The sequence below is a fragment of the Colletotrichum godetiae genome, assembly GCF_030913485.1.
Source record: "Colletotrichum godetiae strain CBS 193.32 chromosome Unknown BDP55scaffold_15, whole genome shotgun sequence".
Classification (NCBI taxonomy): Eukaryota; Fungi; Ascomycota; class Sordariomycetes; order Glomerellales; family Glomerellaceae; genus Colletotrichum; species Colletotrichum godetiae.
Genome location: NW_026851263.1, coordinates 632,511 through 659,984, shown reverse-complemented (window position 1 = coordinate 659,984; position 27,474 = coordinate 632,511). Strand labels below are relative to the sequence as shown.

The 27,474-nt window shown below is 50.7% G+C and overlaps 11 protein-coding genes across 11 annotated transcripts; 8 read left to right on the top strand and 3 right to left on the bottom strand.

Moving 5' to 3' along the window:
* Positions 1-151: 151 nt before the first annotated feature.
* Positions 152-1,777, top strand: BDP55DRAFT_692961 (family 7 glycosyl hydrolase; the record flags this gene model as incomplete). Its single annotated transcript, XM_060577180.1, has 5 exons — positions 152-637; positions 715-919; positions 988-1,198; positions 1,285-1,654; positions 1,721-1,777. 5 exons carry the CDS (start codon positions 152-154, stop codon positions 1,775-1,777), a joined length of 1,329 nt encoding a protein of 442 aa, XP_060431204.1.
* A 5,078-nt stretch (positions 1,778-6,855) lies between these two features.
* BDP55DRAFT_714339 (uncharacterized protein) lies at positions 6,856-7,884 on the top strand (the record flags this gene model as incomplete). The annotated part of the gene is made up of 3 exons (XM_060578268.1): positions 6,856-7,050; positions 7,189-7,212; positions 7,384-7,884. 3 exons carry the CDS (start codon positions 6,856-6,858, stop codon positions 7,768-7,770), a joined length of 606 nt encoding a protein of 201 aa, XP_060431203.1. The 3' UTR covers positions 7,771-7,884.
* A 2,074-nt stretch (positions 7,885-9,958) lies between these two features.
* Positions 9,959-11,020, top strand: BDP55DRAFT_692960 (D-isomer specific 2-hydroxyacid dehydrogenase; the record flags this gene model as incomplete). The annotated part of the gene is made up of 2 exons (XM_060577179.1): positions 9,959-10,147; positions 10,199-11,020. 2 exons carry the CDS (start codon positions 9,959-9,961, stop codon positions 11,018-11,020), a joined length of 1,011 nt encoding a protein of 336 aa, XP_060431202.1.
* Positions 11,021-11,284: 264 nt separating this feature from the next.
* On the top strand, positions 11,285-12,372 carry BDP55DRAFT_660226 (uncharacterized protein). Its single transcript, XM_060574607.1, has 4 exons — positions 11,285-11,418; positions 11,488-11,501; positions 11,560-11,622; positions 11,715-12,372. The coding sequence occupies exons 1-4, from the start codon at positions 11,344-11,346 to the stop codon at positions 12,358-12,360; spliced, it is 798 nt and encodes a 265-aa protein (XP_060431201.1). The 5' UTR covers positions 11,285-11,343; the 3' UTR covers positions 12,361-12,372.
* Positions 12,373-12,844: 472 nt separating this feature from the next.
* BDP55DRAFT_630698 (uncharacterized protein) lies at positions 12,845-15,239 on the top strand (the record flags this gene model as incomplete). The annotated part of the gene is made up of 2 exons (XM_060572184.1): positions 12,845-14,460; positions 14,528-15,239. The coding sequence occupies 2 exons, from the start codon at positions 12,845-12,847 to the stop codon at positions 15,237-15,239; spliced, it is 2,328 nt and encodes a 775-aa protein (XP_060431200.1).
* Positions 15,240-15,455: 216 nt separating this feature from the next.
* Positions 15,456-16,674, bottom strand: BDP55DRAFT_549550 (malate dehydrogenase; the record flags this gene model as incomplete). Its single annotated transcript, XM_060568939.1, has 5 exons — positions 15,456-15,732; positions 15,801-15,885; positions 15,941-16,294; positions 16,348-16,546; positions 16,606-16,674. The coding sequence occupies 5 exons, from the start codon at positions 16,672-16,674 to the stop codon at positions 15,456-15,458; spliced, it is 984 nt and encodes a 327-aa protein (XP_060431199.1).
* A 421-nt stretch (positions 16,675-17,095) lies between these two features.
* On the top strand, positions 17,096-18,708 carry BDP55DRAFT_660220 (D-malate dehydrogenase). The gene has a single exon (XM_060574606.1). The coding sequence runs from the start codon at positions 17,176-17,178 to the stop codon at positions 18,271-18,273; it is 1,098 nt and encodes a 365-aa protein (XP_060431198.1). The 5' UTR covers positions 17,096-17,175; the 3' UTR covers positions 18,274-18,708.
* A 458-nt stretch (positions 18,709-19,166) lies between these two features.
* Positions 19,167-19,988, top strand: BDP55DRAFT_630695 (uncharacterized protein; the record flags this gene model as incomplete). The annotated part of the gene is made up of 1 exon (XM_060572183.1): positions 19,167-19,988. One exon carries the CDS (start codon positions 19,167-19,169, stop codon positions 19,986-19,988), a length of 822 nt encoding a protein of 273 aa, XP_060431197.1.
* Positions 19,989-20,697: 709 nt separating this feature from the next.
* BDP55DRAFT_767378 (uncharacterized protein) lies at positions 20,698-22,399 on the top strand. Its single transcript, XM_060580988.1, has 2 exons — positions 20,698-21,262; positions 21,325-22,399. The coding sequence occupies exons 1-2, from the start codon at positions 20,921-20,923 to the stop codon at positions 22,372-22,374; spliced, it is 1,392 nt and encodes a 463-aa protein (XP_060431196.1). The 5' UTR covers positions 20,698-20,920; the 3' UTR covers positions 22,375-22,399.
* Positions 22,400-22,645: 246 nt separating this feature from the next.
* On the bottom strand, positions 22,646-24,699 carry BDP55DRAFT_93679 (alcohol dehydrogenase GroES-like domain-containing protein). Its single transcript, XM_060581330.1, has 7 exons — positions 24,218-24,699; positions 24,123-24,148; positions 24,025-24,068; positions 23,790-23,963; positions 23,610-23,735; positions 23,157-23,550; positions 22,646-23,101 (listed from the first exon to the last, which is right to left on the bottom strand). Exons 1-7 carry the CDS (start codon positions 24,332-24,334, stop codon positions 22,825-22,827), a joined length of 1,158 nt encoding a protein of 385 aa, XP_060431195.1. The 5' UTR covers positions 24,335-24,699; the 3' UTR covers positions 22,646-22,824.
* A 209-nt stretch (positions 24,700-24,908) lies between these two features.
* On the bottom strand, positions 24,909-26,985 carry BDP55DRAFT_660214 (peptidase S8/S53 domain-containing protein). The gene is made up of 4 exons (XM_060574605.1): positions 26,472-26,985; positions 26,048-26,413; positions 25,877-25,982; positions 24,909-25,812 (listed from the first exon to the last, which is right to left on the bottom strand). The coding sequence occupies exons 1-4, from the start codon at positions 26,775-26,777 to the stop codon at positions 25,364-25,366; spliced, it is 1,227 nt and encodes a 408-aa protein (XP_060431194.1). The 5' UTR covers positions 26,778-26,985; the 3' UTR covers positions 24,909-25,363.
* Positions 26,986-27,474: the final 489 nt, after the last annotated feature.

Here is a 27,474-nt window from a genome sequence, read left to right as displayed (position 1 = left end):
CGCCAAGGTATACTTCCCAAGAAGTCTCAAGGAGAACTAGAAGTCCCAAGGAAGACTATAAGAAGACCCCCCGAATCACGCAAGACCTCGTGGAACTCATGAGCTTCTTCATCAGCCAGAACATATTCAGCTGTTGACATCACATCTCAAGATGCTTTCACTCTCTGTTCTTCTTGCTGCCATCAGTGCCGTGTCTGCTCAGCAGGCAGGCACTCTGCAGACCGAGACTCACCCCAAGTTGACCTGGCAGAAGTGCACCGCCTCCAGCTGCACCAACGTCAACGGCGAGGTCGTCATCGACCACAACTGGAGATGGCTCCACGATGCCTCCGGCACCAACTGCTACGACGGAAACAAGTGGACCAGTGCCTGCAGCAGCGCGACCGACTGCGCGTCCAAGTGCTCGCTCGAGGGCGCTGACTACTCGGCCACGTACGGCGTCACTACCTCCGGCAATGCGCTCAGCTTGAAGTTCGTTACGCAGCACGCCTATGGCAAGAACATTGGCTCTCGCCATTATTTGATGAACAGTGCATCTGCTTATGAGATGTTTACGCTCACTGGCAACGAGCTGGCCTTTGACGTCGACCTGTCCCAGGTTGATTGTGGTCTGAACGGTGCCCTTTACTTTGTTCAGGTAAGTCAAAGATCTTTGGGGACAACCACCATGACTGAAAAGTCATTCGTGTCAGATAAATACTAACCTGTGAATAGATGGACGCTGATGGTGGCATGGCCAAGTATCCCACCAACAAGGCTGGTGCCAAGTATGGCACTGGATACTGCGACGCCCAGTGTGCTCGCGACCTCAAGTTCGTCGGCGGCAAGGCCAACATTGAGGGTTGGGTTCCTTCGTCCAACGATGCCAATGCTGGCGTTGGTCCCTACGGTGCCTGCTGTGCTGAGATGGACGTCTGGGGTACGTAATATACCGCCCCTATGCACCATATCTTTGAGTCTCCTTACGTGCTTGCTAATCGTTGACAGAGTCCAACTCTCACTCCTTCGCCTTGACTCCCCACGCATGCACGAACAACGCGTATCACGTCTGCGAGACGTCAGGCTGTGGTGGTACCTACTCCGCGGACCGCTTCGCTGGTGACTGCGATGCCAACGGATGTGACTTCAACCCCTACCGCATGGGTGCCACCAGCTTCTACGGCAAGGGCAAGACGGTCGATACTTCCAAGAAGTTTACGTAAGTCATCCTGTTGCTGCTTCAACCTACCTTTACACTTCGATATGGGCGAGATCGTGACACAGAAGCTGACCATGAACACCCAGTGTCGTCACCCAGTTCTCCAATAACAAGGTCGCGCAGTACTTCGTTCAGAACGGCGCCAAGATCAACATGCCCAACTCGACCATCACCGGCGTGACCGGAAACGCTGTCACCCCCGAGTTCTGCACCGCCCAATTCAAGGCCTTTGGCGACCGCGACCGTTTCTCCGAGGTCGGAGGCTTCTCCAAGCTCAACTCAGCCCTCAGCGGCAAGTGGGTGCTCGTGATGTCGCTTTGGGATGATCACTACGCCAACATGCTTTGGCTCGACTCCGTCTACCCTCCTGAGAAGGCCGGCCAGCCTGGTGCCGCCCGTGGAGACTGCCCCACCACCTCCGGCGTCCCGGCCGATGTTGAGAGCAGCCTTGCCAGCGTAAGTGATTCTCTGTTCTTCTATCAGGGGCGTGGAAAGCATAGAGCTGACAGCGAAACCATTTAGGCCACCGTTACGTACTCCAACATCCGTTTCGGACCCATCGGCTCGACCGTCAAATAAGTATATTCATAGAAACTTATTGCTTATTGTGCTAGAGCGCTTAGAACCTGCAACTCTTGTCTTGGTTGATGTTCTGCACGTTTCGGTAAAGGGGGCGGCGGGACAACGACAAGCCGTAAACGTAGCCTTTCTGCGATTGGCACTTGTGTTTACGCCCAGAATAAATATTGTCGTTCGAAGTGTAGGGTGTCGTTTTCTCTTCGTAAATAGTTGTTACTTTCACAATCTGAAGTTTTTATTGCTCGTTTATTTGTCCATACATACCTTACACGATGACCTTACCTCGCCAATATCTTACGTCAGCTATCCCATCAAACGCTAGATGGCGTCACTATATCCGTATCCAGTCTTTCTCCAAGTTTGTTCTGTTTTGAGATTATTCATAGGCGGATTTAAGATAACTCGAGGAAAATTAGAGAAAGACTGGAGACAGATGTAGTAACGCTATCGAAGGTAGCAGTTGATGGAATAGGGAACTTGTCGATGGGGATGCCGAAGTAAATGGCGGAGGAAGTATGGAGAGTAATCGCAGAACGATAAATCGATTCACCTAAGACGTGCAAAGTTTATCCCCAAGCTGAAATGAAAGCGAGCGCTGGCGGCAAAGTGGAAGGTCCCCAGTCGTGTGTAGGTCGTGGCAGCAGAGTTCAGCCACGGGACCATTACTATCGGACAGTTGTCCTTGACACTGCTAGAACTGCCGGCATTTTCCCTTCAAGTTAAAGCCTGATCTCCTGCTACGTTAGGTTTGCAAGGTTGTGATTTGAGATAGGACGGTCCCCTGCCCACGCTCATCTGCCCGGTCTGGCCACCAAACGGTATGGCTGCGCCCATATTTTACCGCAGATTCCAAGAGGCTATCAGTGTTGAGATGATGTGACATCCAATGAGGGACGGTGGCACTCACACGAAAACCCGGGCCTCCAATCTCATCAGAGTGCTCGAACTCTCATGGTGGTTCCACAAACCAATCAATCTGGGTTCATTTTCGAATCCAGCTTCAGTGACGCGTCCGAACCGTCACGGCTCGACCGAATTCCGGCAGAAAAGTGAGGAGAAAGCAGTCCGCGATGCCCGTGGTCCCACAGGCTGTCAGTGGTGGCCGGTGACAGAGTTTGTTACACACGCAAGACATAAACGCCCGTACAGTTGGGTCATGTTTAGCTGGGCTCGGACTGTTGCTTAGATGCATACTAGTTACGACAAACATCTAACCGACTGTCTGGAGGTCGTTGTTCATGGATTGTAGAGTAAAGTACGAAGAGAAGCCAGGACGTCACTGAGAGGTGCCATAATATGGTAGGTCAGCTTCTGAATAATCAGCACCTCGGTATGCTCTGGAGTCTGTGGACTGTCGGTGCCCGGGAATTACAGCGGATATCGGTATTCTGTGTTCGCGTTGGCATTTATCCTGGTGATAACTGCAAGGATCACAGCGGGACACTCTACTACTACCTTGTGCTACGACGAGTGTTACCACGCGCTGGACGAATGGACACCGTTACTGAAAAAGTCACAGAAGCGGTTTCAATTTCTTCAGGATACTAGTTCTCTACAGTGATTCAAAATCAGAGATAGAGATGTTCACGATTGTACATTAAACCTATCATAACCTAGCAATACTTGTAAGGACAGCCCGTCAGGATCGGCTCCTAACGCATTTTAATGGTCAAGGGATTTGGAGTTGGCATCTGGGGTACCCGGCATCTGCGGATCCTTTGAGTGTCTTGTAACATCAAACAAACTGACTTGCCAGCGCACCTCGCTAGTGCTTTACTTGCTGACGATGATCCCCATCATGATTCATCACCCTTGGGCAACACCCTCTCTTGTTAGCTTCTACCCCTAGAGAACGGCACTCCTCCTGCGTGGCTGGGCAAGGGCACTTAATTCAAGTCGTGGTTAAGGCCGGGAAGTGTGCTAGCTCCCGCGATCGTCTTGTTTCTTGAAAGCTTGCCTCTGAAGTCTGAACAGCCATACCGCCCGTACCTCAAAAGCCCAGATCTCTCCGTTAGCTGAGAATGATAGCCATAGAGGCACTCTGTTAGATAGTTGGGGGGCTGCGCATATTTTGTTTCGGAGGATACCGGGCTGGATAGGGGTAAATCTTACGCGCCCATCCAGAGGGTTGTCACATGGCCGGACATTTGTACATCCTGTTCCTGTCGTAAGAATACGTAGCTTACTCCTTCTTGCTTTGAAGCATTCGAAAGCACTAGTGGGAGCGCTGTTGTGTAGCACAAGGCCTCCATAGCTTCACTAAGCTCTGCTGCTTTCTTTTTCGTGCCTGGATCACAGAACATTTTACGTAATTCAGATGCTTCACATCGTACCTCTGGCATTCGACAAGTCCCTGGACAGATTGGGCGAGTGATGTCATCGTTCCGAGAATGGCGAGCACGTGGTTCGAGTCGGAGGCTGGCGTCTTCGCAATCACCTGGGGCTCAAAAAGCTCCTGAAGGATGTGCCGAACATTGGGACATTTCCCCTGGGGATTCATGTTTCTTGCCATCGAACACTCTACATCCTACCTGACTAGATATCGCTGTGCCATGAAGCGATGATCAAGATGGCTTGGCTCGAACCCCGCTTCTACCAATACTTGGCCACTCGACTTGGATGTCGAAACCACTGCCTGAGGTAAACCCTTCCTCAACTTGCACTCGGGCTCCAATAACTATCAAGAGAGAGAGTCAAAAAGTCTCTGTAAAAAAGATTGCCAGTGTTACGCTCTAAAGCTGCCGACACACTCTTTGCGATGCTTCTTGCGCTTGCCCGGAGGGGCTCTTCGCAATGGCATTACGCTGACAACCTCATGCTAGAAGTGGCAAAACAACAGATTGAACGCTCTAGGCAAGCGACGGGCATGTAAAAAGACGCGTCTGTCAGCTTTGTGCTACCCTCACATGGCGGACGATGTTGAATCTGTCTTTTCATTTATGTTTGAGAACTAGTTCCCACGCGTACATGAAGACATTCTAGTCATGTTCGTGGTCCTGGATGTAACCCAGATCGATGATTTTGCGGCACTGGGAATGATTATCTCTGATTTCAAGGACTAATTCGCATTTCTAGAAGTCTTCTTAGACTTACTTGAAGTGGGGGTTGGTAGCGCCGTAAACAAGTTACGCACTGGATCGTGGAGCTATGTGAGAAGGGCTATTCATAGAGCCTGCTCAATGCCTCGACCACGCCGAGATCCATGGAAGACCATGAACACAGCTACTTCATAGATAGAAAGAGCTCATCATCTGCAATCAGCAGCCTATTGTTGCGATGACTGTCAATGCTACCTAAGTGCTCGCGGCCACGAAACCATACATGGAGCTGATCACGATCGACCATTGGGCGCCCTTGGAAAGCAAATTTGGTTCGCGTCAATGTTGTTTGGCACGCGATCGAGAAGCTAGCGGTGACCGGTTCGGGTGCAGCCAGCTTTAATCCCGACTTCCGAAGCCCGAGGGGCTGATGCTTAACCTTGATGAGGTTCTATGGCATAGCCCCTTTAAGCCAACAAGAAGAAATGGATCATCGGAGTATCCGCGAGACAAATAGAATCTTGTTAAAGGCCTTGCCTGCGCTTGTAAAGTGAAACCTTAGTTGCATTTGTTCTGTGAGTTTGGCGGAACCTGAAGTTCCTAAGATGAGAAGACGTCGTGGTTGGGTGACACGTTGAACTTGTAGGGATATTTGTGACCCCGAATCGCAGCACATGGCGCCCGCTACGCCATCTTGGCACAACAAGCGTCAGTAAATTTGAGTTGCCTATGCTGGCTGAGTCGCACGGCTGTCCAGTTCGTGCAGTCAATGCTATCGGGAGTCGAGACGGAGCAACTTCCAAAGACGCGGTGCGATGGAGAAGGCCGATCCTCAAACTCGTAGTCTCTCGCTGGCCTCTTGATGACCGCTCTTCTTATCTACCTACTGAGGGATGGAGTCGAATAAATTATTACGAGACAAGAAGGTGTGGATGGCTGCAAAGGCCTTCGTTACTGCCAGACCTTCGCCTGGGACTGAGTCTGAAATTGCATTAAAATTAGAGCTCGATCGAGTCACAATTGATGTTGGTTATTTGGGATCAAATATAGCTCGCCCGCGATGCCCACGTAGCCTTATTGCGAATGCAGCATTTTCAGTGGTATTACTTTGACCTTGATATCCGATGTGCGAAGTACCACCGACATGGGACGGGCAAAGCTCGTGAATCGAGGGGTCGCCTCATCAAGTACTGGAGTTTGAGACACGCTCCTACATGTTGGTTGAGTGGCTTGAATCGTCTGACCTATCCACCAGATTACTATTGGGATTCCCCATATGTGTACGGAGCACTACCCAGTCTGCGCTGCGTGGATCACGATGGGCTTTGGGGGCACAACTCAATACCCATGTCACAGCTTCTCTTACCCTCTTCAGCCCCTGTTTCTTAACTTTAATAACGCCTCAAGACTGATTTACATAGATGACAGATTTGATGTCGTTGGGAGCCATCAAGCCAATGCCGTGGTGAGCGATGTCCGAGGAGAAGTAGATAAGAACTGGCTTGCCTTAAAATACATCCGTCGAGTCGGAGGGAACCCTCCGCTTCATCGTGATTGCACGACTGTGTTGAAGCAACATCTGAGTCGCTACAGCTACAGGTCTTAAAAAGAAAGTAGAAGACTCGCAGCATCTCAAGTGTCCGATTAACTTGCCACATCACTGCTAGCTATGCGGATGATCATTACGTAGACATCATGGCCCGCTCGAAGCATACTAAAGGGTGTAAGATTGACGGCTGTGAAGGACTAGGACTCTGAAGGGGGCATTGAGTCGTTAGGGCAAGTTCACCTCATCCATGGTCCAGGCCAGTGCAGACGGGAATCCTGCGAAAAGCCAACAGGGATGACACCAGGCCTGCGGGGTGTATCAGTTAGGTATCCGTACTGTGACCGAGAAGAGAGATGTGCAGTGGCCAAGAGATGCTGCTGGAATATTGATTCCACGCATTAATTGGCTATAAATACTCTTCCGAGGCGAATGATGGGGAGAGGTTGATGGTCATGCTGTTGTTCTTAATTTCTCCCCTTCACCTTGAACCGATGCTGGGCTCGCAATACGACTCCTCCTCCTCAAGGGACGCCCCGAGCCCGGATATTCCTGCGACAGCCACAAACTTCAGGCGCCTCCTACCAGCCGGCGCTGGCCCTCGCGTTATCTCAACGGAACGCCCCTTTCGACGGCAGAGACAAACTGTTCCAGCAGCTTGTCTAGAGTGCCGCAGACGGAAAGTAAAGGTAACGCCGAGGCTCTATGGGATTCGCAGCAAAGAAAGGAAGAGGGAAAGTCGCCCGCCTCCAGCTACTAACCCCTGGTGAGAAAAGTACCTTTTGCCACGGCCTGGTGTAACACACATAGCTTCTGTACTTATCCAGGTCGTTGACATCGCCGCCGTTAAGGTGGGGCAAAGTGGCCAAAGACTTGTCAAATCATGAATAGATTAGACAGTTAACCGTCAACCTTTTCCCCTCTTCATCCACCCCTTTCAGCCCAGCCAGACACTTATCATCTCGACATTACAGCCATAAATCCACAAACCTTCGACTGATGATTACTATTCAAAAACGCAGTGTTCCGCAACCCGACCGATCTGTTCGCGATGTTCCATTCAAAATGTTGAGTGCGAGTACGAGACAGGGCCTGACATCACCCGTAGACGCGCAATTGTCAACCGGCTTGAAGAACTCGAGAAAGAAAACAATGATCTCCAAGAGTTGATCAGAGATCTTTGTTCACGACCTGAAGCAGAGGCAACCGAGATATTCAATCGACTACGATCGACAGGCAACCCATTTCACGTCTTGGACCTCGTCCGCATGGGGGACCTACTTCTGGGAAAGCAACCTGTCGAAGCTGATAGCTTCGGTGACAGGAGAAGCAAATCGAGCCCGTTATCTTCCAAGCCGAGTTCCGTGCCAGAGAAAGCCGACATGAACCCGTCTGATCCGGAAGATTGATTGAATCGAGCCCTGCGCAAACTATGCACATGGTGGACAATCTGACTCATGAAACACCACGATAACTTCAGTTGACCCGAGCGGTTTCTTGAATCTTTTCTTGCAATCTAGTCATCAAACAAAGCACGATACGCTATCTAAGAGCTTTGGCGTTTGGATACGCGAGCGAGCTACGGTACACCTTTGCAACATTGCGACGCGCGGTCGAAGCCGACCGGCATAGCTACGAGATCCAAGCTTTTGTTGAATGCGCAACTCGAATCCTCCATGATGGGAGGGCTGCCAACAATCCATTAATGACAGCGTTTGACTTGAATCCGGTCGAGAAGCATCGAGAAGCTCGCCGTGGCGCCCAGCGATTGTCGGCGACGATGGGTAGACATTGGCTTTCTGACTGAAGACCAGTCCGACAACACGAAGCGACTAGCTCGGGTTTGCGACAGCTATTACTAAACAAAAGCTTCAGAGTCAATTGCGACTCCGAAACGAAGGATAAGGCTGGATTCCAAAGGGGCAATTGAATCATGGGAACTACATGGAACAAATGGACTGGTAGGTTCTCTCGACACCTTTCTGCATTAGGTGATTCCCGCAAGAGTTATTCTGGGTAGACGTTAAGTTGTACTTCGTGTTGCTCACCTATTTACGGAAGAAGTCCAATTACTTACTTACTTACCTACAGTGTTAGTTCGTATCGTTAAACCGAACCCAAATGCGACTAGACCAACCTCCCCGACGTCACGGTGACGAAACTCGAAACTCCCAAAACTTTGCGTTGCAGAAAGGCGCAACTCGGACCAAGACGCTCTATACGAGTACGGACAGATAGACACTCGGGGGGGCAAGATGGTGGAGGCAATCGAAAGCTGAAGAGTAGTTTTCGTAACAGCTGCAATCGGCATAATATTTGAAATTCAAATCTCAGGGTGAGCGGTCGAGTTCCTACAAAAGTAGCTGTGCGGTCGCGCATCACTTGGTCGTCCGGTGCCAAGGTACCAATGTCTTCCTTTATATCGTTTGGAATTGCAGACAGACCTTGAGAGACTACATGTATCGAGGAACTATACATGTAGAACAGCGGACACTCGCCCATATCAAGTTGGATTTGTTCAGTTCTAGTGCTCAATTGCGGTCATCTCTATCACGACTTCCCCTTTCTTAATGCGAACGTCACGGGATGTGCGATCAATGCTTCGCCCCCTTGAACGAGAATAACCGATGCGTGTATCGAATAATTTTGGTGCAAAGACTGGTTGAAAGGGCTACCGCGGTCTGGAATATTGACGCGGATGCTTTTACTGGGTTGTTGATCGGCGAGGGCAAGACGCTAACTCTTGACATAAGGTGGGTTTTCCATAGGTCTATCCCGAATATCGCCTCCAGCCTTCGACCAAGGCTAGCTAAGATTGAATTCCTAGTTGCTGTTGTAGTGTCTTGCTTGCTCTTCGCGCCTTCATAGTGGCCAATCGATCTGTAGCATACGTCCGTACTCAGTTTCGCCTGTCCCCTCTTTCTACTTCAGGAAAGCCGACGACTTGGACCGAGGCCCCCAGGACTATACAGGTGGCAACATCGGTGGTGACCGAGCGCAGAGTCGACGAAGCCCCGGTGGAGGAGTCTAATAGGCTAGTTGAGTTGAAGTTCCCAAGACTAGTGCCAAGGCCAATCATCTGACCGTGTTGGACGTTATTACCAATCCATAGAGTAGAGTGAAGAAAAGACGACAAGCGGCATTAAGCTCCTAACTTCTCAGAAGAAGTCAGAGGACCATCGACGGATGGAATTAAGAATCCACGAGCAGACGATGCAGCTTTAGGGACTACGGACGACTTCCTTCTTCCATCAAATGAGCTACACAACATTTTACAGTGACAGATAGCAGGTATTGCAGGGTTGCAGCTACATGTTCATTGCGAGAGTTTGCAAAGAGGAGTAAGGCACCCAAAACAAATCGCACAGTTGCACAACCGCGGTCACCGGCAAATGAGTTCCGTTGTCAGACGATTCCCGCTTAATCCTTCAACCGCGGCGCTCAAAGCGCGGTCAAGTATGTCGGCCAAGCGCGTCTACATGTACCCAATGAAGATGGCTTCAATAGTTTAAAGAAGGAAGAAAGCTCGCCAGTGAATCTATAGTGTCAATGAAGATGGACTTGATTCCGATACTCCCAATAGACAACGTCGTCAACATGTCTCAGCCGAAACCTCGCATCCTCTTCTTCAATCCTGTCCGCCATGCATTGGATGAGTATGAGGCTCTGAAATTGGTAGCCAACCCCGAAGTGGTCACCAGCATTTCCCGGGCTGGGTTCTTCAATGACTTGCGCACTAAGTATCATGACATTGAAGCCATCTTCAGAACGTCTTCTAGTGGAGCTGTTAGTAGTATTGCATCAAATATTGAAGCTGAAAGCTAAGATGCTTGACAGGTTGCAGGAAAGTTTGACGAGGAATTCGTGAACCAACTGCCTGTGTCTTTGAAGTACATCTGCCACACTGGCGCCGGATACGATCAGATCGACATTGATGCCTGCACACGGCGCAACATCTTCGTCACCTTTGCGCCTGACCCGGTGACGAATGCCACCGCTGATCTGACAATCTTCCTTCTCCTCGGAGCCATCCGTCAGTTAAACCCCTCTTTCAACAGTTTACGGAGCGGGAATTTCAAGAAGGGCCTCGACTTTGGGCATGACCCTCAGGGCAAGACCATGGGGATTCTCGGCATGGGTCGCATTGGTCGGGCAGTAAAGCGCCGTGCCGAGCCATTTGGTCTCAAGACAATCTACCACAACCGGAAGCCGCTGTCATATGATCTCGCTTCAGGCTGTCCGTATGTTTCCCTCGATGAGCTTCTCAGCACCAGCGATATCATCTCCGTCCATGTCCCGCTGTCAGCCGGTACTACGCACTTGATTGGAGCTGCAGAGATTGCCAAGATGAAGCCCGGCGTAGTCATAGTCAATACTGCCCGTGGCGCTATAATTGACGAGGCAGCCATGGCCACCGCCTTGGATGAGGGGCATATCGCTGCGGTTGGGCTAGATGTCTACGAAAAGGAGCCACTGGTCGACGAGCGGCTTGTCAAGAACGACCGAGCATTGCTTGTGCCTCATCTGGGAACCTACACCGTTGAGACACTCGGTCAGATGGAGTTGTTAGCGATGGAGAACGCCCGGCGTGGAGTGTGCGGGGAGAGGTTGTTGACGATAGTTCCTGAGCAGACCAAGGCCTATGAGCAGTCTGCATAGAAGAAAACGATGGTCACACTTGTTCATGGGCCACACAATCTCATGGGGTAGAAAGCAAAAGACTGTATTCCCAACAATGTCCGATGCTCCGTAATTCCCGTGTTGACCAGACTCGATCGCCGGAGAGATCAGTGTGGGGCAATCGTTGGTTACCCCACATGTCTCTCTCTTCCTAGTTCTCCGGGGGCGGTATTTTCTTCGTCCGCGGCTCAAATATTACGCGCGCTCGGCCATTTTCTCCGTCTCTTAAGCCTCCCGCCCGCAGCTCCCTACGGCCAATTGAACCCGATCTCGGCAAGAAGCAAACTTGTCCGTCAATACCTATGGCAGGCCAAGGAATCAAGAAAACAACTCGGAGTCGTGGAGCATGCCTGGCATGCAGAGCAAGAAAACACAAGGTGGGTTGAGAGGAGTCCCCAATCACCTGCAAGTACAAGAGGTTGACTGACTCTATGGGCAACCAACAGTGTAGCGGGGAGAGGTACGCTCGCGCTGATAGATACTTGTAATACCAACAAAGCTTATTGGCTTCATGTTAGACCAAAATGTGCACAATGCGGTATCAACAACGTGTCCTGTCAATGGCCTGAACAGAGAAAGCGGTAAGTGTCGAACGTCAGTCATCAAGTCGGGCTTCTTCTCCAGTCTTCCTCTTAACTCTCTCCACCTCCTGTGACTGACAGTAGAGGCGTAGTGGTCCCCCAAAACACTACATCTTAACCATGGAGAAACGTTTGATGGAAACGGAACAAGTTCTTGGCGCACTGCTGGCCCAAGTATCGAGAGACCAGCTGGTATCGGCATTTCGTGATCTCCGGGGACCTAGCCTTCGAACAACTGGTGGTGCCTCATCAACCAACGACGGAACATCACTTGAAGTGGTCAAAGGGCAAAAGTTCGGTCCCGTGTACTGGGGCAACTATCCTCTCGACTCAGCAGAAGCAGTTCAGCAATGGTGGGAAGACCGAACGTCAATAGATCCAAGCGATGTGCCCACTATGGACTCTCAGGTGTCCGAGGTTGCTGCTACAAACGATTCGCCCACCGACAACACACCAGGTGGCGACGATAGTTGCGGGGATGATGATAGTGAAGAGACCGAGGGCATGAGGCGCGCAGAAAGCATGGAAGAAGACGACACCCTAATGATAAACCCGGATATGTCTAGAGACTCAGAACAGTACTCTACTAGGATACGGGGTATCGGAGGAGGAGCTGCTGGGTCACCAGTAGAAGCGGCAACGAGCTCTGAACTCAGTCTCGATACAGGAGCGGATGAAAGGCGGCGGGAAACACAACTGCCAATTCTAGAAAGCTACGAAAGCGCGTTCCTTTGGTAGTTGAATTCACACATTTCGTCAAGTACGATTCGAGACTCTATGTGATCCATTTGAAGTACTAGGAGAGGCTAGTAAACTCGTCATGTGTAGTCGGGCGGTAATTACCTGACTTCAACTGGGTAGCTACGGTTCAGGCCTCGCCTTTCTTATGAAACTAGTATTTATCACGTTGTTGGAAAAGCTGTAGACATGTGCTGACTCCGCGGACTCATTCCAGCTTGTCTTTGGTCTTTCGCTTGGAGGTTCTTGCTGGAGAATATCTCTATCAGCTTTAGCTTCAAAGTTCCATTGACGGATATCTTCGGCAGAGTGCTCACGCAGGCCATTTCAGCTACGGGGTAATCTAACCCCGCCGCACCCCACCATTAATTTCGCTGGGCGTCAGCGCGTTTTCGGTCTGCCGCCTTTCGAGAACAATCGAGAGCAAACAGCGTCGACGGAACTTGGTCTGGCTTTTTGGCACCTTGGCGACAGGTCTTTCGACATGGCGCCAGAGATCGGAAGTCTCAGAGCCCTTGCCAACGGGGAAAGCCAGTTTGTCGGCAGTTCCTCAGGCGTCTTCTTCATCAACACCGTTAGGAGGGCCTTCTCAACGGCCGAAGGCACTGAGGCAGACGATGGGCGTCACGCTGTCGGAGCGGATACTCGCGATGACCCAACCCCCGAGGATTGCATAGTAGGCGACAGCGACAGAAATGACCAACAGTCTTCGGGAGGGAGGCCCGATTGCCGCAGCGCTGGTCGACCGGCCCAGGAATCAGATGCTGAGACCTCACCGCTCCCATCAGGCATGAATATCATGACTGACATGAGTTCTTTGCCTGAATATACAGTTGCTAGGGACCTGGTCCTTACGTACTTCCGAATATGGCATCCTTTGGTTCCCTTTTTACAAGGACCAGAATGCCTGGCAAATCTGGAAAATCTCTATGCACCTGACTTCAATAAGCGCAGTTCGAGATCGCTCTGCCAATTTGTCACCTTCAAGTGCATCTTGAACGTTGCTAAGCTTGACATAGATGGACCGCTTGATCTGGGGTCAGCGATCATTCGTTCGCCTTCCGACCTCTTACCAACTCTGAGCATATTGGCCCTTCGTTGCGACACAATCTCCATCCAAGCGCTGCTAGCATCTCAAGTCTATTTCGTTTCCACAATGTCGCTCCGGCATGCATCTTCTGTAAGTGGCTTGCTATCCAAGTCAATCTTTCAGTCGGGCATGCACAGGTGTCCAGTCCGGTACGACCATCTGTCTCCGGATGAGCGCTCAATGCGGAAACGCATATTCTGGAGCTTTTATGTTCTCGACCGTTTCATCAGCCAGTCGCTGGGGCACCCGAACGGTATTCAAGACTCGGACATTGACGTGTGCCCGCCAGGCCAGCGAGATCTCCATGAACCAGTTTCGAAGTCAGATCTGCATGGCCAAGCGGAGAACACCATCCTACACCTACCGGCAAACCACCCCGAACGCTTGGCATCATCTCCACCAGGTCGTAATCAAAGCACAGAGACCTCGCCCGAAGTAGAAGAAGAGCAAGACCGACATGAGAAAGCCGGTGGTACCGGCCCTCCGGCATCAAGCATGTCACCCAAGGCTGCCGCGATTATGCGCCACCGTCAAGAAACACAAGCTGTTCTGGCCCATCATGTTCGGCACTCACAGCTAGTGGGAAGAGTTCTGGAAGTCTTCCACAAGTCTATTCACGCCAGGGACATGGATAACCAAACGATCCTCTTTCTCAAGGCGGATGTGACGGCCTATGGTAACGATCTCACAGAGCCACGATTCAGCCCAGCCTTACGAGACATACCACAGCTTACCCCAGATCCCACCGTATTTCCCTTTATCAGTTACTATTACACGATACTTCTACTGAATCGCCCCTCACTTTCACTTGACTCGAGACATGCAGAGTTCCGTGATGCATTACAGACTTGCATCAGTGCTGCCTACGCGATAATCCGCATCATTGAGCAGTATTCAGACTTGGGAGGTCCTCTATTCTGGCCTGGATACATGTCAGGTGTTTGGATGAGTGGTCTAGTGCTGGCTCTAGCAGCTCGACTCAAAGTTTGCAATGTCACGAAAGCCAAATCGTATGTACCATCAAACCTACCAGCTAGCAACTCGAATGTTATGCCCAAGTACTCACTAAAGAAACAGAGGAATCGACTCTTCGCTTCAACTGTTACATAAGTTGACAAAACGATGGCCCATGGCCCGGCATTGTAGAGAAGTACTCTCTGTGCTACTCCGAGGCATTGAAGAAGGGCCCAGAGCACATAAGAGAGCACGAAAAGATACGGCCGAGGGCTCAAATCATGGGGACGGCTCTCGCTCTACGAATCATGGTCATGATGTTACACAAAAGCGTGCCAAGCGAAACAAGGGAAGGATAACAGGCGCTGATAATTCTAGGCGACAAGATCAGCCTGCAAATCCTGGTTCAATACCTCCGCGGCGGCAACTGCCAATGCCACATGCAAATCATGGCGCTCAAAGTCCATTTCTAAGAGATGGTAGTGGCGTTTCAAGGGTTCATGAAAGCCAAAGACAGAATCTTTTCAATTTTGAGACGCCTGACTTCAACCGAAACAGCCCCCCGCCGAACCAAAATCAACTTTATCAAGCAGAAGACAGCCAGCTTTTTTCGACGCCTGACTTGAACTTCTGCAATAACATCTCATCCACGGGGTCTCATTTTGCTCCTATACCCACAACATTTCCAGATCGCAACAGAAACCCGTCAAATCAGATTATGGACGGGCAATTCGGAGTTGCTGACAGCTTCTTTGACATATTTGATGGAGCTACTTGGGGTTCACTGCTGGACATTGTAAATGATGCAGGTACAGAAACACAGTATCAATATTAGGAGCGAAAGTATTGCTATCTTCGACCTGGGAGACTTTTCTGGTGATAGTTCTATCTTGGCAAGGGCGCAAGATTGTGCGTACTCTAGAATTCAAAGGTCAACGTAATCAGGCCATTTCATCAGTCATGGCAGGTGAGATAAAGGTGGACACGAAAAAGAACCGATAAATGAGCCAATGCCATTGTCTATTGTCTATTCTAGCAGTAGCCGGCAGTTTCAAGCCTGTGCCTGAACAAAGTCCTCCCCCTTCTTGATATTCCCTCTCAGTTCATCAATGGCCACCTTCAAAAGGCCTTTCTCATAGTCAGAGAGCGACCCAATGGGATGCGCAATCTCGGCGCCGTTAGGACCAAAGCTAACCGGCACCGCAAAGTAGCTCACTCCGAGCGCGTGGGCAACAGCCTCACCTCCTTGCAACCCGGGGAGGTAGACATAGGCAGGCTCTACAACACCACTCTGGCCTTGAGAGGCCTTGATGATGGCTAGGGCAAAACTACGAGGACATTGAAATAAGTGATTGCTGATGGGTAAAACATGGGTTCCTTGGAAATTGATACTTACCGGAAACCAGCGTATGCCATGCATGTCGTTGCGGACCCAGCACCGGCCTTGGCTTTGACGATTTCATCCCCGCCGAATTGAACTCCTGAAGATGACATGTCAGCTTGTGTCGCAAATAACTTCAATAAACTTCAACTCACTGTTGGTGATAGCGTTGATTTGCTCTTGGCTCAGCTGCACCGAGGGTTTGGATTGGCTGATCAACGGCAAGATTGTTGCCCCCGAATGTCCGCCTACAACAGGCACCTTAATCTCCTGCGGGCTAATGTTTCCAAGGACATCAGCAACAAATTTGGATCCACGCACAACGTCCAACGTTGTGACGCCAAACAAGCGCTTTGAGTCAAAGGCTCCGTGCTTCTTCAGCACTTCAGCGGCAATGGGAACAGTGCTATTGACTGGGTTGGTGATAATTCCAACCAATGCCTTGGGGCAGAATTGCCCAACTCCAGCAGCCAGATCCGCAATGATATCAGCATTGGTCTTGAACAAATCTGATAGCATGTCAGCCCAAACATTTCCGAGAGCTTTGAATCGAATCTCTCACCATCTCGCGTCATTCCTGGTTTTCGAGCAATGCCAGCAGAAATCAGTACGACTTCTGCTCCGGTTAGAGCCTTTTGAAGGCCATCATTCTCAGGGAGGTAGCCCTTGACGGCGGAAAGAGTATCAACGTGGTTGAGGTCCGTGGCCACGCCCACGGCGTGAACCACATCGTAAAGTCTCAGTTCTGTAACAAGAAGGGACTGTAGAGAGTAATATCAGTTGTGTTGATTCAAATGTCAAGGGCCTTTGGGGTTCATACCGATTTGAGTAGAAGACTCAAGGGTTGTCCGATCTGCCCAGAGGCACCTAACACAGCGACTTTGACCATCTTGGACAGTTTTGAGGCCTGAGAATTCACTTGAAGAGTTTTAAAGATTCCCTGGTCCAAATCGAGAGATGTGTAAGTGGCATGTGTCTGCCTAGGAGGTCAGACAACGAGGGCGTGTAAGTACGACATTAGGCCATAATAAATGCAACAGCACACAGGTTAGTATGCACAAAGAACATGCCGCCGACTGACAATTACCCCGATACTATCTACCGCTGTGACAAGTCAACCCTCAGTCGTCTATACAACATGATGCTCCCACGGATGAAGTGGCCCGGTCGAAAAAGGGGTCGGCTAAGAAAACCCGCGGCTCATCATTTAAGCGAAAGGTTCGCCGGTCTCCGCCCGGATGCCAACACGACCTCCTCCGATTTCAGGAAGACTGCGAACTCTTATTCGACGTATTACACAAATTGATTTACATAAGTTGAATGTTTGGGTCACAATCGTTTTGATCTTATCACATCAACTCAACCAGCCGGATCATCACCTATACCCATTATGTCTACCCAATCCCTCAAGATCGCAGTCGTCCCTGGCGACGGCATCGGCGTCGAGGTCATGCCATGGGGTGTCAAGAGTCTCGAAGCGGCCGCCAAAATATTCGGACTTACGCTGGAGTTTGAATGGTTCGATTTTGCCAGTTGCGCATACTATCACAAACATGGGCAGATGATGCCTTCTGATTGGAAGGAAAACCTTCTCAAGTTCGACGCAATCTATTTCGGTGCTGTGGGCATGCCTGACCAAGTACCCGACGATGTCTCACTCTGGGGCAGTTTGCTCAAGTTCCGCCGCGAGTTCGACCAATACATCAACCTGCGTCCCTGTCGTCTGATGCCCGGAGTCACTTCTCCCCTGGCCAACCGGAAGCCAGGAGACATCGACTTTTGGATTGTTCGCGAGAACACCGAGGGCGAGTACAGCAGTATCGGCGGCAAGATATTTGAGGGAACCGACCGCGAGACTGTCATCCAAGAAACAGTAATGACCAGAGTTGGTGTTGACAGAGTCCTTCGTTATGCCTTCGACCTTGCTCAAAGCCGTCCTCGAAAGCATCTCACAAGTGCTACTAAGAGCAATGGTATCAGCATAACGATGCCGTATTGGGACTCTCGTGTAGTGGAGATGGCGAAGAACTACGAAGACGTAAAGGTCGACAAATACCACATCGACATCCTCACTGCCCACTTCGTACAACGTCCAGACATCTTTGATGTTGTCGTTGGAAGTAACTTGTTTGGCGACATCCTTTCGGACTTGGGCCCTGCTTGCACAGGAACTATTGCCATTGCTCCTTCAGCAAACATCAACCCGGACGGCAAATTTCCTAGCTTGTTCGAGCCGGTGCATGGTAGCGCACCCGACATTGTTGGCAAAGGTGTTGCCAATCCTGTCGGCATGATCTGGGCTGGTCAGATGTTGCTCCAGCATTTTGGCTTAACGGACGCAGCAGACCTGGTGCTGAAGGCCATTGAGAACGTTTTGGCACGTGCAGAAGCCGCGGTTTTGACGCCGGATATGAAGGGTTCAGGTAACACGGAGGCGTTTGGGGCAGCTATTGAGGCAGAGATAGTGGCTCTAGGAGGGAAGAACTAAATCGAGCGAACCTAATATGTCATGCCATAAGGATAAAAGACATGCTGGTGACTAGAGAGGACTTGGTTTCAAATATATAGAAGGTGGCAGGCTAAGTTACTTAGGTCATATTAATGGACTTGGAGAACTCCTAAGCTTGCCCTGGACTTCGAACCTCGGGCTGATAATGATGACAGTCAGGTCTAATGAGATAGATTATCAAGCCCGAAACCATAGTAGTAATCTGCTGCGACAATATGCACACTAGTAAATCTGCTTCTAGGGGTATTCAGAAGAAACATTTACATTGGTAGCTAGAGAGTTTGCGAAATCTACGATTTCGTATCTCAAGTGCCACTAATATTCGTACTTACCCTGCAGTTTTAGCTTCATCACAACATGAGTAAGAAAGATGAGGGTTCCTCGTACTTACTTAACTCATGCTCTCGAATATTCATACTGCAAGTGACCACAACGACGGACTTGCGGATCAGCTTCACGCGAAGAAATTTACTGATGACAAGACACTATTTACCACCCTTCCCAACATAGAAAGCCCATTCTCGCACTCTCAACAAATATGATGCATACATATACTTACCTTACATCACTTTGAGCTCTTAAGACAACTTGCGATCAATTAGTTACTGTGATTGCACAGTTCCAAAGTCAACACATCCCAAGCCATTAATGGAATGGGTTTAGTGCGATTAACTGTATCCTTGCACCGGAGCTGACTCTCGGCCGAGAAATGGAGCCGCTAGGAGCTGCCAAGATCTCACGGGTCGAAGGATTCATCTAATTTCGTCAATGAAGCTCCTCCTTTTCTGATGTGAGATGCGCGAGAAATTTCATGCGTCACCCTATTCCAAACCCTATTCAACTTGCCTCTTCGAGGCGCTCTCGGGTGTGCCATGGGTGTCTTCCACGGCTTGGTTGCGATCGTCCTTCTCGTCGCAACTCACTTAGCAACTGCCCAGCTGCCGACCAATGCCATCGAAGTCGACCTCGTATTCCCTCGCGCGGGTGGGAAATATGCCAAAACAAGCGACGGCCTCCCAGTCGTCCTCTCACTGCAGAACCCCAACGTCGCCTATCACTTTGGCTGGGTCTTCTCATGGGATATCTACAAGAAGCCTCTTGAAAATGTTCGGAGCTTACCTTTCAACACTATTGGGTCCATCCTAAAGAACGACTCCACCTACTCCGACAACCCGCACGTGGAAGCCCAGTATACGGAGGCCCTTGACACGGGCGAGTACATGTTCTCCTGGACCGTTCATACTGGCCCTTGGTGTAATCTTTCGAATGCCTGGGTCGAGTATTCAGCAAACCACAAAGTCAACAATGGCACCTTCGACTTCACCATTGAGCAGGGAGCCCCGACGCCAACCTTCACCGGAACATGCCCAACTGCTTTGGGCATGATTAACTACGCGTCTTTGACGACATATCATGGCCTCTTTGATGGGGCGTACGATGATCCGGTCACAAGCCCGATGTCATGTGCAATCACAACCAATGTGACCTTCACAGCAGAGCCGTGCAGGGCAACAATCAATGAAGCACAGGCTACGAGTATCTCCAGCCAACTTCATTTGGGAACCTACGCGACTGCGTCAGCCACAGCATCGCCGACGGGTTCCGCCGCTGCTGCCCAACACACGTTGAACAGGCGCCTAATCTGGGCTGTCGTGTCATTTATTGTCCTGTTTGGCACTCATGTAGCCCAATGATAGATCATATGCCACGTACGGATATTTTAGATTCTTCAAGTATGCCTGCGCGTGTTGACGATTGGTCACGGCTCCGAACTACCTACTTGACTGTTGTTTTCCCACCCTCGCCGGTTTCATAAGGACAGTCCGCTGTCAACATACCATTATCCTAGCTACCCGCATCCCAAATGGGCAGAGTCCAGAGAGATTGTATGCATGCTGCAGGGTTAGTGGGGATTTAAGCGGAAACGCGACGGGGCAGGCGGAAGCTCACGGATCACAACCTAGATCGGGATGGCTTGCATGCTTGTGGGACTTGAGGGTTTAGACAGAGATGAGGCTCACTAGTGTTCATGATGGGTTTGACTCAAGCAAACCTCATCAATTGTGCTCAAGATTTCGGCTTCGTCCGGATACCCAGTAGCTTCATCACAGTTGGACTGGAACATGGATACAATGTCTTTGGTTTTATCCAAAAGCAACTCCCGTATCGCGCTTGAAGCAGCCGTAACACAAGATCTTCCCCATTTTGGGTCTCATGTGGATCTCAGATTGCTTTTGCCAACTCAAATGTTGTTGGCCAAGACGGCTGGAGATGCATCCATTCGGAGGAGATGCCGGATTAGCCATCACCTGCATCGAGTCTCACGCAGTCATTTATGACCATGTGTCAAAAGAAACGATCACCCACGTTTACGTGCGGCGCAGGAGATGACTTTCTTCATAATTCCGTGGCGACAGGGAAGCGACATCGGGTTCCCAATCCTCATGCAGCCGTGACATTGCTTTTGCCTTCAGAAGCGCGTGTCAGCGGCACATGTGCTGCCTTTCTCGGTCGTAGATCAATCATGAAACCCCCGACTCTTCTCTCAAGGGTTTCTTAATCTCTTCGAAGATTCTTTCAAACCAAAACTCGCGCCGAGTTCCATCGATACTAATGGCGGCATCTGATGGACATTCCCTCGATAACAGATGATCCGAGCAGCCTCCCCTTGACGGGGACATCGGCGTTCGTCGGACAGCCCCCCGCGACTCAAAATGATTATTACGTCGCCAAGGGTCTCTTCCGCATGGCCGGAATGCCGACAGCCAACCCGATGACAGGCTATTACCTCGCCGCCAAGCAGCCTTCCGACTATGCCCATGATACGAAGTTGCCCGGCGTTTTAGCAGGCCTCATTTTTGTTATCCTAGCTGTCGTTGCGCCCACGGCAGCGAGAGTATGGCTAAGATTGCGAAGAGGTTCAGTTATGCAATTCGGTTGGGATGACTGGACCATCATTGCTGCAGCAGTAAGTGCTTGGGAGATTTGAAGATTGAAGATACTCCAACGTACTAATCCTACTCACAACAGATCCTAGCTCTCGTGTTTCCAATCGCACAACTTCATTCCCTCGCGATCGGCGCAGCTGCCCTCCACACGTGGGAAGTCACTTATGAGCTATTCAACATCGGCGTGTTAGTGGCCATGGTCTGCAAGACAACATTCTTCGTTACCGTGGGCATGATTAAGCTCTCCATAGCAATATCCATGAGAAGACTGGCCGACCGACTCCCGAGATGGTGGCGAATCGCATGCGATATTTTCATCGGATCGACCATCGCATACATCCTGCTCGCAATCTTCCTCAACATCTTTACATGCAATCCGCCGGCAGCACAATGGGACCTGGCGATCCGGGGCAGACGAGAGTCTGCTCCTTCGTGTATCAGCATGGACGTTCAGTCAAAGATTCTGACCGGCTTCCACGTGGCACAGGGGCTCACCTTGCTGCTTGCGCCCGCTGTGATTTTGTTGAAGATTCGCATGCAAATGCCGAAGAAGATTCGGCTATTCGCGATCTGGATGATCGGTGGTTTGGCAGTGTTGAGTGGCTTGCTGCATCAAATCCTTCCTGCGCCCACCAACGACTTCACTTGGGATTACACAGAAGCTCTGATATGGGCATGCTTGGATCTATCACTGGGCGTTGTGACGGCTTCACTGCCAGTGCTGGACAGCTTGATGGAAGAATATTGGAGAAGGGCCAGAACCACCAAGGTCAACACATACGGCGGAAATAAGTCATCACGATCAAGAACGAGCGAAGACAGCGCCTGGCCATACACCAAGACTGCGGGCACAGACAAAAGTAGAAAACAGGCAGCAAGACCACCTATCTCCAACATTACGATGCCCATGGAATGCTCAGAGTCTAGAGAAAGCATCGTTAAGAAGGAGGAGTACCACGAAAGTAAGGTTGCGGCGATTGAGATGGGTATTTTGTGCACTCAGGAAATTGAAGTGCATGTTTCTGATGCGGAAGATGTGGAAAAGGGACGGGCAGAAAGTCGAGGACCAAGATCACCGTCGCCCTTTTACCATAATAGGCCTGAATGGCACGACAACTCTCATAAATTTTGATAGAAATGGAACTTGCAGTTTTACCAACCTTGAATATCTCAGACGTCTAGAAGGCTACGCTCAGGCAACGACGCCCGAAGATGGCAAGCAATCATATGCAACTCGACGGACTTGTGAGTCAGTATTTTGGATATGAGGTGATTTCTGTGGCGCCATCTCATTACTTCTCTAAATATCCCGGGATTGTCGCTGTAACAACGTCAGCACATATGCCAGGACACCATTGCGAAGCTGGCAATCGGGATGTCGAACTTCAAATGTGACGATCAAGGTTTTGTTCATATTGGAGCCAGTGAGATTCATCTTACTAAGTTATGGTAAAGAAACTTCTTCGCTATGCCACGTAACCGCCTGCTTCCCATCAAACACCAGCAACAACGCCCTCACACCTCTTGCTTTTCGATTTGACAACAACCGCCGTTTCCCGGATCCCAAATACACCCATGAAGATCAGAACCCACCATTAGGATGAATGAGAACCTTCGTATAACCGTCAATTCTCTTGTCGAACTTCTCATACGCAACTTCTGCATCGTCGATGTTGATCTCATGCGAGACGACGAAGCTGGGCTTGGCCTTGCCTGCAATAATCAAGTCACGCAGGTATCGGTTGTACGCCTTGACGTTACACTGTCCAGTTCCAAGGGAGAGTCCCTTCTCGAAGAGCTTGCCGAAGCTCAAGCTAATCATACCCTTTGCTGAAGCATCATCTGACGCACCGGGGTCGCTGAGAACACGCTCCGTCAGAATCGTATCGCGCTCAGCGGAAGAATGAGTCTTACCTAGGAACGTAAAGTCCCGGGATACCAAGTCCACCGCATGCTCTTGTGACCTTGATCATGTTCTCCAGGACGATGTTGGGCTGCTCGGTGTTTCCACCGGCGCTCACTGCCTGGTATCCAACAGCATCCACCGAGCGGTCGACTTCGCCGCCGTTCAACTTCTTGATTTGCTCAACAGCATCGCCCTTGGTGAAGTCCACTGGTGTACATCCAATCTTTTCTGCGGACTCCAGACGCTCGGGAACGCGATCGACCACGTAGACTCTTGATGCGCCACGGAGAACTGCTGAGTAGGCGGCCATCAGACCGACAGGGCCGGCACCGAAAACAGCAACGCTCTCGCCGGGCTTGAAGCCGGAGAGCTCAATTCCATGCCAGCCAGTGGGGAAGATATCTGGCGAAGCGCACATGGTCAGTATGTTCGCGATAATCTTGGCGGTGGTGGGTACGTACCTGCAAGCAATATGAAGTCTGCCTCAAACTCCTTGCCGGCGGGAAGCTTCAGGGCGTTGAAGTCGGCATAGGGAACTCTGATATATTGTGCTTGACCGCCAGGGTACGGGCCCATGGCAACATATCCTTGGTAGCATGTGAGCTCATATCAATCCATTATTGTACTAGACGATGACTTACCATAAGCACCACCAGCAAATCCAGGGTTGACGCCAGTGCAGAATGCTGTCCGTCCCTCTTCGCAGTTGTGGCAGCGGCCATCAGCAACGTTGAAGGGCATAACGACACGATCTCCCTTCTTCAGAAGCGTGACACCAGCTCCGAGCTCCTCGACGATTCCCATGTTTTCGTGGCCTGTGACATCAATGTCAGCATAAATTCTATGCTAAGCATAAAAGTAAAGCTAGTGGCTCACCGAACGTGATTCCTGCCTCTGCAGCCGTTCTTCCCTCGTACATGCTGCGAATGATGAGTTATCGTGCACTGACATTGCTTCGTCGTTCGTAGACTTACTGCAAGTCTGAGCCGCAGATGGCAGCCTGTATTCTTGATTAGCTTCAGTGATCGCAGATAGTGGCCGGCAGGGCGGGGAGGGAGGTTCGTCTCACAGTGGTAACCTTGACGATGACATCGTCGGGGTGCTGAATCTTGGGCAACGACACCTCCGAGACCTTGACCTTGTAAGGGCCTTGGTAGTTCACAGCTTTCATTGTTGGGGACGACATGATGGTGTTATTATCTGGGCAAAAGTGAGGCTTTGACGATTGAGGACAGATTATTTACTCAAGAGCGCCTTGGAGCAGCAACGGCCATATTTATCCCATGAACCCCTCACAAAAGCATCTACCGAGCATATCACCAAGAATAGCTTCTCCTTCCTTCAGTATGCCCCGGATGACCGGCTCCCACTCAAGCACCGTCATCGCCGCGGGAAATCTTTCTAGAATGAGATAGTGGACTGCGCCGCTGCGGGGTAGTGCGGGAAACTTTCGCCAAGACGCGGGGATGCCGCCGCGATCCAGTTTGTGTCCGGCATGTTTTGAAGCTGGTTCACGCTGGTTGATGCACGGCAGGATGGCCGGGGGAGCTGGTGTTTGCTCCCGAGTGGGTGAGGATGAACTCCGAACCTCCGAGACTTCAGACTAAAGCGTCCCTCATCGGCGAATTACTGCCTTTTGTAGAGTGCGGGGGAAGAGAAGACCCAACGTGATCCTTACCTTAGCTATTAGATAACTCTAGATCTCAAGCCGATGAACTATGAAGCTGCCCTTCAATCCACAAGAGCTTCCCCGCCGCTGTGAGATGGCTGGGGGTGATACACACAGCATCCATTCGTCTTACTCCAAGTTTCATTCTTGCATGACGTATTTGGAGAATAAGAGGGTCTCGAGGGACGCGGTTCGGTGAGGAGACGAGCGAAGATGCATGTCTCGCGCAGGAATCCAACTTGACTCCGCAATTCTCGCCGAACATTTCTCTTCTGGACCTGATTCTGCGACATGTCCGACGCAGTGGAACTAGAAATGGGCTGCCGAGACTCTGCAAGGACATGCGTCTACAACCGCGAGATAGCTAAAGTGAGTGATAGAGACTCCACGACGCGTATCTCGCAGGACAATTTGAGCTGCGTGCGATAGCCGTCACGTTGACACCTTCCAAGTGCGCTGCTTGGCTGCATTATCATGGCATGAGTCTACATGCAAGCCCTCTTGAATCGAGTTCTATCTCCTTCTGCCCCTCGTCAATGATGCAACTCAGAAGGAGACAACACCGCTGTGAGCGAGGATGTTCGCGCTCCCACTTCCCGGATTTCCAACCACACCTTTGATCGCAAGCTCATTCAACTTCTCTACAACGGCCGCCGCATTCTGGAGAGGATACAATGCCTGGAGATATGCAACGAGTCCAGCGACATGAGGTGTTGCCATTGACGTTCCAGAAACCACTGACACCTGCCCAGGCTGCCTCCAAAGCGACGGAATGTCAAGACCGGGCGCAAAGATGTTTACGTCGGGTCCAAAGTTGCTCCAGTCTGCCCGAGTCCAATTCCAGGCGATCGCGCCGACTGTGATGGCTTTCTGGGCAGAAGCAGGAGACTTGGCCGATGCGTCCTTGCCATCGTTTCCGGCACCGACCACGGTTGTGACACCAAGATCGAAAGCTGCATCTATTGCTGAGTTCATCACGTCGCTCTTCGGAAATGCTTCGGTGAGGTCAGCGCAATCTTTCCCGCAGAGTGGAAGATCTTGGGCGTGTGCCCAACTCACCTAGACTCATATTGATGACAGCTTGAGAGACCCGTCCAGGGGTGTCGGTAATGTTGTTGACGGCCCAGCTGTACCCATCCAGCACATGAGCAACGGTAGAGTAGCCCTGTCACAGATTCCAACGTTAGCTAATGACACAATAACTAGGATTCCAGAAACCGGTGCATTTACAAGACCCCGAACGACCTTGACATCGATAACGGTCGCTTTCTTCGCCACGCCATATGTAGCTGCGCCAATGATACCCGCAACATGGGAACCGTGACCGAACTCGTCCTCGAAAGGATAATTGGGTGCCCAAGCATTGTAGCCTCGAATGGCACGCCCCTCGAATTCTGCGTGCTCTGTGGTGACTCCAGAATCAAGGACGTAAGCGTAGGTCCCTTCTCCGGCGGCGCTGTCGTACACGTAAGGACTGGAGCTGCTGCCGTCCACCAGAGGAGTTGTCGAAGACAGGCTCGAAAGTCCCCACGGAGCAGCTGCTTGGGTGACCAGGGTTGTCATCTCAGCAACTCGGTCTGGCTCTACGCTAACGGCCTACAAGTCCAAGATCAGCTTTCGGTCATCGCTTTGCAGAAACGCCAAGTCTACTCACGTATCCGTCCTTTTCAATTTCTGCAACGGTTTCCGCATCGAACTCTCCGGCGTAAGCCTTGAAGTTACCGATGCTGAATGTCTTTTCGACTCCAACAGTTCTCCGACGATTTAAACTGCGTTTGTGAACGCTGGCGACCCAGCTCAAGTGACTCTCAAACTCCGTATCGTAGGTACCTGGGGCAACGCGAATGATGTACTTATCGGGAACGATAGACCCTTCGTTGGAGTTCTTCGCCAAGAACGGACTAGCTAGAACAGCCGATGAGAACCCTAGGAGGGCGATGATGCGCTTGACGTTAGACATTATTCGATGATACGACTAGCCCAGTTCACTTCATTCCCGGAAACCAAATCAGTACTGATTGAAGAGAAACTTAGAGATTTTATATACGTTGACAGATAGCCTGGTCATTGGGGTCTAGGGACTGTAATTTGTAGCCGTTTCCGCAGAAGAACTTTTCTACTCGTGTCATTCTGGACAAAAAGCAGTCTGGAGTTGACACTACATCTACGACCTTCTATTCAAAGCTGGGCTGTGATCATCACCTCACCTCGTATCCAGGCCAAGACGGCCACTATCGCTGCGATGGGAAGGTGATTGCGGTACAACCCTGATTGCCAAGCACCGTCAAACAAGGATTGTAACCTCGCAACCTCTGCATAGATGATGTTCACTACGACTGAGACTCGTTGAGTGGGAATCCGCAGGGGGTTTGATTACGCCACTAGTCTATCTTATTATGTGCTAAAGTAATCTACAACCTCGGGGTTTATGTTCCCAATTAACTTAGTCTACCCCGAGGTTTGCAAGGTCTCCTAGGCCTACGCCTCCTACACAAGCCTATTACAACAGTGAAGGCTTAATCGGTTTAACATTTGATAAAGTACAGATTCTCTGTTGGGGTTGAAATATAGTTTTAAAGTTCCAGCCTTCGCTGTATCTACGAAGCCCATCATTTGCATGCAGACTGTCGTAGTTCCCGAGTCCTTGACTGCTGGAC

Coding starts and splice junctions, on each gene's coding strand:
- BDP55DRAFT_660226 (XM_060574607.1), top strand. CDS start 11,344: ATGGCAGGCCAAGGAATCAAGAAAACAACTCGGAGTCGTGGAGCATGC. Junction 11,623..11,714: donor TGGCCTGAACAGAGAAAGCG/GTAAGTGTCGAA, acceptor GTAGAGGCGTAG/TGGTCCCCCAAAACACTACA.
- BDP55DRAFT_660220 (XM_060574606.1), top strand. CDS start 17,176: ATGTCTACCCAATCCCTCAAGATCGCAGTCGTCCCTGGCGACGGCATC.
- BDP55DRAFT_767378 (XM_060580988.1), top strand. CDS start 20,921: ATGGACATTCCCTCGATAACAGATGATCCGAGCAGCCTCCCCTTGACG. Junction 21,263..21,324: donor GGACCATCATTGCTGCAGCA/GTAAGTGCTTGG, acceptor TACTCACAACAG/ATCCTAGCTCTCGTGTTTCC.
- BDP55DRAFT_93679 (XM_060581330.1), bottom strand. CDS start 24,334: ATGTCGTCCCCAACAATGAAAGCTGTGAACTACCAAGGCCCTTACAAG. Junction 23,551..23,609: donor AGACTTCATATTGCTTGCAG/GTACGTACCCAC, acceptor GCGCTTCGCCAG/ATATCTTCCCCACTGGCTGG. Junction 23,102..23,156: donor CCGGGACTTTACGTTCCTAG/GTAAGACTCATT, acceptor GCGTGTTCTCAG/CGACCCCGGTGCGTCAGATG.
- BDP55DRAFT_660214 (XM_060574605.1), bottom strand. CDS start 26,777: ATGTCTAACGTCAAGCGCATCATCGCCCTCCTAGGGTTCTCATCGGCT. Junction 25,983..26,047: donor TCAAGGTCGTTCGGGGTCTT/GTAAATGCACCG, acceptor AATCTGTGACAG/GGCTACTCTACCGTTGCTCA. Junction 25,813..25,876: donor TGTCATCAATATGAGTCTAG/GTGAGTTGGGCA, acceptor ACCTCACCGAAG/CATTTCCGAAGAGCGACGTG.